At 49.3% G+C, this 10,396-nt stretch overlaps 1 protein-coding gene across 2 annotated transcripts in view; it reads right to left on the bottom strand.

Annotated features, from left to right (window-relative positions):
* Positions 1-711: 711 nt before the first annotated feature.
* scyl2 (SCY1 like pseudokinase 2) overlaps positions 712-10,396 on the bottom strand; it is a 25,947-nt gene continuing 16,262 nt past the window's right edge. For both annotated transcript variants that reach the window (XM_056587928.1, XM_056587929.1), the window contains exons 10-18: positions 9,253-9,375; positions 8,536-8,649; positions 8,254-8,386; positions 7,762-7,880; positions 5,866-5,966; positions 5,494-5,563; positions 5,320-5,391; positions 4,226-4,345; positions 712-3,970 (exon numbers count right to left, since the gene is read on the bottom strand). In XM_056587928.1, coding sequence (XP_056443903.1) covers positions 3,347-3,970; positions 4,226-4,345; positions 5,320-5,391; positions 5,494-5,563; positions 5,866-5,966; positions 7,762-7,880; positions 8,254-8,386; positions 8,536-8,649; positions 9,253-9,375 — 1,476 coding nt within the window. In that variant the 3' untranslated portion in view covers positions 712-3,346. The remainder of the gene's footprint in view (positions 3,971-4,225; positions 4,346-5,319; positions 5,392-5,493; positions 5,564-5,865; positions 5,967-7,761; positions 7,881-8,253; positions 8,387-8,535; positions 8,650-9,252; positions 9,376-10,396) is intronic.

Genomic DNA, 10,396 nt, shown 5'->3' on the forward strand with positions numbered 1-10,396 from the left:
ACAAAAAACTGCGTTTACCTGATCCGTTGCCTCACCTGCGAACTCCAGTACGTCGGAGAAATGGGAAACACCGTACGCGTCCGCTTCCACCAGCACCGCCACAACATTAAACACAAAAGAGACGCTCACCATCCCCTGGTTGCGCATTTTGTGTTGCACGGCTGGTCGGCCCTTTCTGCGTCGGTGTTGGAAGCAAACCCCTTTTGGTCTGTCGCCCAGCGGCGCAGGGCAGAGAGGAGGTGGATTGACAGGCTGGGGACCTTGCAGCCCCTCGGTTTGAACGTTGGGGTGGGTCGGGGACCCCCGGGGAGCCGACTGATGATGGCCCGTGCCAGCGACGCGGTGGCGTTAATTGCCGACATGTCCTAACCCTAACCCTAATCGTGAGTTAACTATGACATTAATGCGATTAAATATTTTAATCGCTTGACAGCTCTAGAATTTAAATTAATTCATTTATTGCAGGTTAGTAAGCACATAATTTACACCATAAGGAACTAAAATGCCAACTTCACATTTAAAAGGCTACTGAGGGCAGTTAATTTCAACATCAACATAAGTTTATCCTCCTTTTTTCACATGTAAATTGGGATTCATATGGCCTAAAATATTCCCATTGGACAAGTCCGACCTAAGTGATTACCACTGTTGGCGACAACCTGATTGAAATCAACGACAAGAACGCATTGATCGAAAGAGTGCTCGTTGTAGTCCAACTTCGGAAAATTTGTTTCACACTAGAGACTCTAGAGGTCGGCAATACCCGCCGTCGCACAACGACGTCGGTTGGGAATAGTGGAGTCTAATTCATTTTAAACAGTGCAGCCTTTTCTGGTGATCGAAAGGAAGCACCTTTTCATCTCTCCTTGACTCTATGACGGTTTTCCTCAAAGGTTAAGGAAGAGAGGCAGAGAGGTTAGGAGATTTGACTTTCAGAATTGGGCCCCAGAGTCCCTCCCACTTTGTTTTGGACCCCTAACCCCTAACATAACCTTTCACAACATCGGAATATAAGCCATACACAAGTAAAACACAATCAAAATAATGTGAATAAAGGCAAAGAAAGAAAGATCAGACCTTGAGAATATTAGTCTGTATTTTTTCCATATATATGGACAGATTTTCCATCAAACCACCTCAGATTACACACCTCAACACACAAGAGCAGGTTCATAGAGATCAAATTACATATACAACAGTGGTTTGTATTCAACCGACAATCCGCTATATCTTGTAGAAGAATAAGCTTTTGTTTTATGCTTTAGGGTCCTACTAGCACATGTTGAAGACTGCAAAAAAATTGTGATATAGCAAAGATTGAATGATACAGCAGCCACTGTCAATCGTCTGCCTGGTCTTTGGCCTTTTGATGAGGTCAAACTTCTCAGCTAATTAAGCGCATGGTTGAAGAGCTTCTCAACCAATCCGTGCTGAGGTTGCTCTACAGATACATTAAAAGTTAACCTTGTACTGGTGCCACGACAATAACATTCAGTAAATAGGACAATTTTGTCCTAAAAGCAGTGAATTTTGATTCAGTTACCAGTTTGTGAAAATACAATGAGGAAATCTCAAAGAAATAAATTAGCGGCATTGATGTATAATGATGTCTAAGCCAGGGAATAGGGGAAGGCAACAAGGGAAAACTGCAAATTATGCTGTCCCAAATCCTTTAGGAATATTGCACACTACTCTTTTAAGGCCTTTAAGTTGTTTGAATGTAAAAAGTATCAACGGCAGATCATTTTATATCAGCAGTATAGATTCCTATTCAGGTCAAAGTGCAGAACTCAATATGTATGCTACTTTCATACACAAACGTTTGCAACTTTTCTTTAGAAAAAAAAAAAGACATCACGTGCAAACACATTGGTCCAAGGAATTTGGGGTCAGAATGAGAAAGATAACACTAACTTTATATATATTTTTTTTCAGTAACATGCAGTAAAATCGTTATTCACTGTGAAGAGAGAAGATTTTAGATGTATTGTTTAAAAAACTAATCATGTAATTCTCGTGCAATGGAAAAATAAATTAATTGGACATAATACAATTTTCTTCATCTATAGAAATTAAGACCAGACTAATTGAATCAATTTAAAATACCTTCCCAAATGTCACTGGATACTCACGAAAAAAAGTAAGGATTTAAGTTTAAATTTGTATTTATCATTGCTTCACACAATGTGATTGAATGGAATGATATTGTCATCTCCAGAACATTATACGATAATGAACTCAAATGAATGATCCTAAATGTAACAATTAGTAGAGTCAGTACATTAGAAAAACCGCCATTTTGTCTTTCTTCCTTCGGGCACTACTATGAAACACTGTATACTGTGACATGTATAGCGCCCCAACAGCAGGAGCTCTACCACAGGATCTCTCACCATTACCATACTGCACCCACATCCATAATGAGTCCTTTAGTTTTAGCTGGCACCACGTGCAAAAGGTCTTGTGATCCCACTACCTTCAAATAATTTGCGTCACATACATATACACAAATACAAGTTTTATGATAAGAACCACAGCCCATAAAAATGCGAGAGGAAAGCCAGCAATGTGATATGGACCTCGCTCTCAACATGTGGATTGAATGAGGAACTGCTGAAGGACTGCTCTCCCTCCGTGGAACAGGAAGTATTCAACTGAACTCTCAAAGACTATGAGGAGGGTACGGACGATAAATACTCTGAAGGCCTCTCCCTCATTTCCCCAAAGACGAACAAACATCCAACAGAAGACAGTGTCCAAGGTGCCTCTCAGGGGCGTCATGGGCTAGCCAGTGCTACATCTTTGGCTCCTAGCCACTGTACCCAAACATAGTGCGTTCCCTTGGTTAATATAGCTTGTGGGATTACCAGGTTGGTCCCCAATGTATCCAAATGACAACGTACAAGAAACCCGTACAAAGAGAAATCGGCGAGGGTGTCAAATGGTTTTCTAACCCAGAGAAACCCGGAATGGTGGATTGCATTTCGATCTAAAGAAATCGAATCAACCTCAACTTTTTGACATTCGTAGAAAGGCTTCAAGTACAAAACCGTAGGAAAACCCCATCAGTGATGAGAACGCGACAATAGGATTTACACAACGCAATTTTTTTTACAACCATTGAAATAGCGGTGGGATTGGTGCAAGGTTACCAGTGGGGCCAAGTTTTCAAATGGGGGAAAATCACAAACAAAGTTGGATTTAAAAAATATATACAGCAACACCCTCAAATAGGATTATTCGTTATCACATTCTCACAGCATATTTCTTTTTACTATAAGAATTCAACGCTTTCTACTTTCTACAGTCCTTAAAACAACATGGACTCCCGCATCGCCTCGTATTTCTAGCCAAACAAGTCCTTGAGGTCATTGTTAACCGAAGCCGTTTGCTTGAGCGGTGCGGGATTCACACTCAGGGCAGAAGGGGGCTGAGAGAAGTTCTGCGGGCTGAAGAATGGGTTGGCCTGCATTCCGAACCCACTTGGCACCCCTCCCATTCCTAATGGTATGCCCTGAACGGGTGCAGTCTGATTGGCCTGGCCAGGACCAAATTGATTACGCCAAGGGGTGCTGTTGGCTGCGGGGGTCACACTGGAGCACAGCTGGTGGAGCGTTGCCCGGGGCTTGTTGGCGGTGAAGAGATTGTCCAGGGCAGCCATGTTGGGCGCCTTGTTCGTCTGCCCGAGGGCTCCTTGACTCTGGGTGAGGGTGCTGAAGTTGGGAGTGCTGGTGGTGGTGGCCATGCCCCCGTAGAGGCTGGGTCCCGGGGGACACACGCCCATGCCCATACCCGATGCCTGGAAGCCCATGGAGGGGTTGAAGCCATTGGACACCGGGGCGCCCATGGGGCTGGGGTAGGCTGACATGGCGGTGCCCTGGACTGGCGCCGGCCGCGACGTGTTGCCCAGCGACAGGCTGCTGAGCGACGCCTTGTTTTGGAGGAGGAGACTGTGGGTCAGATCCTTCGCCTGCCAAAGAGAACAGGGGGTTTCAAGTCCTTCTGATATCACTGAGCAGGATTTAATCAGACCTGACATCGCGCCCTGGCCGCTTATCGAAGTATATGTCTCATCGCATCTTGAAAATAAAAAGCCATTGAATTTTAAGCACTGAGTATGCATTGAAGCAACGTCATTTTTTGCCTCTGAATTTAACTCTTTACATTTTCAACAAATCATTTTCATATTTATTCTGAGCCTTCCAGAGGCGCGCTAACCCTGTACCTGAGTGGCGGCGGCCGCTGGTTTAGCAGCCTGCGGGGCCAAGGGTTGCTGGTTCCTTAGTTTAGAGGCCTGCTCTTGCTCTTTAGCCAAGCGCTGCTTCTCCTCCAGAGTCAGCGACACCTGAGGGCAGAACACGAGGGGAGGTCTTCAGGAAAACGGACGGCCAGAGACGGCCAGAGAGACGTCCAGAGACGGCGTCGGGAAGGCCAGAGACGGCCAGAGAGACGGCCAGAGACGACGTCGGGAAGGCCAGAGACGGCCAGAGAGACGGCCAGAGACGGCGTCGGGAAGGCCAGAGACGGCCAGAGAGACGGCGTCGGGAAGGCCAGAGAGACGGCCAGAGAGACGGCCAGAGAGACGGCCAGAGAGACGGCGTCGGGAAGGCCAGAGACGGCCAGAGAGACGGCGTCGGGAAGGCCAGAGACGGCCAGAGAGACGGCCAGAGAGACGGCGTGGAGACGGCCAGAGAGACGGCGTCGGGAAGGCCAGAGACGGCCAGAGAGACGGCGTCGGGAAGGCCAGAGACGGCCAGAGAGACGGCGTCGGGAAGGCCAGAGAGACGGCCAGAGAGACGGCGTCGGGAAGGCCAGAGACGGCCAGAGAGACGGCCAGAGAGACGGCCAGAGAGGCCAGAGACGGCCAGAGAGACGGCGTCGGGAAGGCCAGAGAGACGGCCAGAGAGACGGCGTCGGGAAGGCCAGAGACGGCCAGAGAGACGGCCAGAGAGACGGCCAGAGAGACGGCCAGAGAGACGGCGTCGGGACGGCCAGAGACGGCCAGAGAGACGGCCAGAGACGGCGTCGGGAAGGCCAGAGACGGCCAGAGAGACGGCGTCGGGAAGGCCAGAGACGGCCAGAGAGACGGCCAGAGAGACGGCCAGAGAGACGGCCAGAGACGGCGTCGGGAAGGCCAGAGACGGCCAGAGAGACGGCCAGAGACGGCGTCGGGAAGGCCAGAGACGGCCAGAGAGACGGCGTCGGGAAGGCCAGAGACGGCCAGAGAGACAGCCAGAGAGACGGCCAGAGACGGCGTGGAGACGGTCAGAGAGACGGCCAGAGAGGCGGCCAGAGAGGGGGGACGTCTCGTATACTCACTCTGCTGGGCTGTGGTGCCGGTGTGGACGAGCCGTTGGCTGTCAGCCCGCCGCTGCCGAAGAGATGCTCGATCTGAAGAACAGAGTTAGGGTTAGAACAGAGGGGGAGTGGGCGTGAGCCGAGACGATACAAGGGGGATCGCCTCTTTCTGTTGCCACGGAAACCACTGTTCACCTGATGGCCGGAGCTGGGCGTGCTCTTGCTCTCCCCCGATTGGTTGCCTGTGGTTGATATCGCCATGCTCCTATCGGGAGAGACGTGTAACGGTTAAACACCTAGAGGTCAACCGGTGGATTCGGAGACTTAAACCTGAGCTTTGTGTTGAGGGTGCTGTCCTTCATGTTGAACCCGACTGGCTCCCTTTATATGGAGCGTCAGATGTGCCATTACAGCCTCTCTCTCTCTCCCTCATATCATTTGGTGCCTACAGGGGAGCCTGCAGCCTCTGAATACAGAACCTTGAATAAGGATTTTCTCCAACCCCCCAACCAGTCAGAGGGCTGGATGAGTGGGTGTCTACGTGGTGGGCAGTGGGGCGGCAGTCACCTCTGCTGCTCTTGCATGGCGTGCAGCTGCTCCAGCTTAGTCTTGTGCTCCACCTCCATGCGGCTCAGCATCTCCCGGATCATCACCATGAAGGAGTTGAACTGGAAGAAGAAGAGGTGAAGAGAAGTGTAGCTAAAGTCAAATTACCAACAGGTTATTCCTGTACAAACATTCACAGTGAAATTAAACTCCACAGGTAAAGATGAGATGACATCATATACTAACACTTGAGGGATGGGAAGTCCAGGTAAGGCTGGTTTACCTGGGTTAAGGCGGGTTTACCTGGGTTAGGGGGGGTTTACCTGGGTTAAGGCTGGTTTACCTGGGCTAAGGGGGGTTTACCTGGGTTAAGGGGGGTTTAACTGGGTTAAGGGGGGGTTTACCTGGGTTAAGGGGGGTTTACCTGGGTTAAAGATCCCATGGCATGCTACTTTATGGATGCTTTAATATAGATATCAGTAGGTCCCAAACAGTATTTAAAGACGTTCCCCGGAATTCAGCCGTGGGGCAGAGTTACAGCCACTACAAGCCAGTCGCACATTGAGCTTTCCCCAAATGCGCCGTTTCGGTGTCTGTAGCTTTAATGCAAATGAGGAGGAGCGAGGCGGGGGTGGGGTTGTGGCCCTGAGCAGCTTGCAGCCACGGTACCATGCACGTCCACTGGAGTCCACTGGAGCTCTATATCTAAATAATATCATATTATACATAGATATCAATACATATAATATATATTATCACGGCCAAAAGCTGTGAGCCTCCAGACGATATTATGAATCTCAAACGACCGCGTCGGGTTCTCCGATGTCTCTGGTCCTAGAATGAACCACGACAAGGAGGAGAAAGGGATTGTTGCCCGCGGTTGTTGACCGCGGTTGTCTCCCGCCGGAGCCTCGCTGCCAAAGGACCACCGCCTCGGCAGCGGTGCTCAAGCGGGAGACATTCACGGCGAACAATCCCTTTCTCCTTCATGTCGTGGTTCATGTTCTTGAGGGAGTCAAAGCCAAAGTTCTTTCCCCCCAATTCATTCTCAACCACGGCTGAGATAACCCCCACTACGAGTCTCGTTGTGGAAATACCAGAGATGAGAGTCTGACGTGTTATGCGGCACAACACCAACAGCAGAACAGTTAGAACGGTTATCCAAATTACAAGGAAGTGTACAACACTTGCGTCACAGTCTATATCTAAATAATATCATATGATAGATAGATATCTATAACATATAATACATATCACGGCCAAAAGCTGTGTGCGCCTCCAGACGATGTTATGAATCACAAACGACTTCGTCGGGTTCTCCGTCGTCTCTGGTTCTTCCACATGAATCTGAAGTAGGCTGAACCGCGCGCTGCCTGCTGCCCATGCTTTTCGGTGGTGGTACCTCGCGGCAGCCGGCGGCAGGCAGCATGTCGCAGTTCATGTACTACAGGGAGTCAAAGCCAAAGTTCCTCTCCCCCCAATTCCTTCTCAACCATGGCTGAGCTAACCCCAACTACAGTCTCGTTGTGCAAATACAATAGACTTCAAAGAACCGGTGTTATGCGCCATAACACCAACAGCAATCACTTGCGTTACAGTGTGTGTAATCACACACACACACATGTGGCACTTGCACGGTCGTGTCTCATTGGCGGGCACAATTCTCTGGGCGGGCAAGGCAGAGAAAGGGGAGGAGGTTAGATCCTTTATGACGAAATATGGGACCACATTCCAAATCAGCTTGCTTGAGCCTCCGTTTATTCAAAGGCTCTTTTTACACCGAACGCAAGTTTTAGCCACTGGGGGACCATAGGCAGGCTAGGGGAACCCATATTTATGTTAAAAAACCTCAGAAAGTGAGGTTTTTAATGCCATGGGACCTTTAAGGCTGGTTTACCTGGGTTACGGGTGGGTTACCTGGTTAAGGTTGAGGTTGTTGTCTATGCTGAGCGAGACAAGGTGTGGCAGGCACTTGCTGGCTAGGTGCTCCTTAGGAATGCCCAGCTTCTTGTGTGAGAAGGTGCACTTATAGATGCCTACCGGGGTTCAGAGAGGTCAAAGGTCAACAACTTAATAACATGATCCATTATTTGTCGGTTAGAGCAGTGGTAAGGTATCTGGCCTCGTCTATATATTATATACTCCTGATATACCAATAATCAAATAATAACCAATCAATACTATTGATGATTTGCTCCATGATTGATTCACACACACACACACACACACACACACACACACACACACACACACACACACACACACACACACACACACACACACACACACACACACACACACACACACACACACACAGTGTGTCAATGACATAAGGCTGGTATAGTGGCTGGGGGGTCCAGGGGAGGGACATAAGGCTGGTATAGTGGCTGGGGGGTCCGGAGGGCCTACCGAGGACGCCCATGAGCACGGCAGGCTCTCTGGAGGGGATCTGCTGCAGGAAGGGCAGGACCTCGTCGATGACGTACCACTTGTCCAGGTACTCCAGGATCTTGCCCAGACACACTAGGGAGTTCACCCGCACCTGGTCACACACATAGACAGAATAAGTACACACACACACACACACACACACACACACACACACACACACACACACACACACACACACACACACACACACACACACACACACACACACACACACACACACACACACACACACACACTGACTGCGAGCGAGGACGTCTGGAGACAGGCGGACTTGACGCGGGGGATGAGAGAGTTCTTCATGGAGGGATAGTCGATCAGGTTGGCGAACGTTGGGATGATGTTCAGGCACAGCTCCTGGTAACCCGAGAAAAACACAAGACAGGGTTAGGGTTATCGTTAGGGTTATCGTTAGGGTTAACCCTAACCCCCGAGGAAAACACAAGACAGGGTTAAGGAACCCTCAGGGAACCCTAACCCTAAAGCTAACCCCAGAGAAAAACACAAGACAGGGTTAAGGAACCCTAGCCCTAACCCCAGAGAAAAACACAAGACAGGGTTAGGGAACCCTAGCCCTAACCCCAGAGAAAAACACAAGACAGGGTTAAGGAACCCTAGCCCTAACCCCAGAGAAAAACACAAGACAGGGTTAAGGAACCCTAGCCCTAACCCCAGAGAAAAACACAAGACAGGGTTAGGGAACCCTAGCCCTAACCCCAGAGAAAAACACAAGACAGGGTTAAGGAAGCCTAGCCCTAACCCCAGAGAAAAACACAAGACAGGGTTAAGGAACCCTAGCCCTAACCCCAGAGAAAAACACAAGACAGGCGCATCAGCAATGGACCCATTGGGGCCATATGGGCTGCTACACCACCCCCCCAGCGGCCCTAGGGGTTACCCTAACCCTAACCTATGGGGGTCGTACACACTGCATGCGTGCAAGGGGTAGGGTTAGGGTACCTGGATCTGCACCGACGGCGCCTCCAGGGCCCGGTACACCATGGGCAGCACGCTGCTCTTGATGGCGTCCGGGGGCGTCTTGGTCAGCAGGAGGTCCATCTTCTGCAGGAAGATCAGCAGGATCTAGCAGCAGGCAGCGGTCAGGGGGGGGGGCATAGCGTCAGACACACAGTCAATACAGAGAGCATTCAGTGGGTCATGCTTGAGGTAGTGGGAGAAACGACAAGGGGGGACTTGCGGGACATTTAAAGGGGCGGCTTTGCCGATTTAACACATTGAGGCTCCCGTTGGGGGTCGTTTTAGTTTGTTTGATTTATTTCAAACAAAAACAGCTTGCATTCAAAGTAGTCTGCCTACCTATAAAGCACAGTGATGAAAATGTGTGATTAAAGGCACCTATTGTACACTAAATCAGAATTTTTAGAAAGTTACACGATATGCTCGAGTTGAAACTCTTTCCCACTAACCCACAAGGAGCCTCCATGTGTTCCCTCGAAGGAGTAAAATAAATGAAATGTCTTTCTCTACACATTAAAATAAAAAGGGATGAGATAAGCCATTAGTAGAAGCTGTTAGATCGTGGCCCAGGTAACACTCACCATATTGCTAGCCTGAGGAGGCGCAAGAAGAAAAACAAAAACAGAAAAAGACAAAAGATTCACTGTAGCGTGTCACTAATGTTTCAGAGCAGGGCTCAGCTACGATCACACCACTCTGGAGGATTGCTAACATCTAAAGGCAGTCCATGCAAAATCATCAACTGCAACCACAATATATTTGAAAACACTTGTTAACTAACCCTTTATTTTGGAGACACTTCTTGCAAACCCTTGCTCAAAACATGCTGTAGGTAATATTTGCAAGCTATTATTAGAGCGTGTTTTTTTTTTTAATGACAATTTCGATCTTAGACCACTCATTTCTGTCTCTCAGTCAGTCACTCTCTCCCTCTGAACATGTGGCTGTGCACACCACCAGCAGGGGGCAGCCTCAGGCCTTTCACCCAGCTGAACCCAGGGGACGAGTACGGAGTCCGACCTACCTACCACAAAGTCTCCAGCGAAATAAGACCCCTACAGCACTCAGACATGCATACGGCCCTACGCCTTTGGTGCTAGGGTTAGGGTTAACCCCAGCCCTAACC

Source organism: Gadus chalcogrammus, chromosome 4 (genome assembly GCF_026213295.1).
Source record: "Gadus chalcogrammus isolate NIFS_2021 chromosome 4, NIFS_Gcha_1.0, whole genome shotgun sequence".
Lineage (NCBI taxonomy): Eukaryota > Metazoa > Chordata > Actinopteri > Gadiformes > Gadidae > Gadus > Gadus chalcogrammus.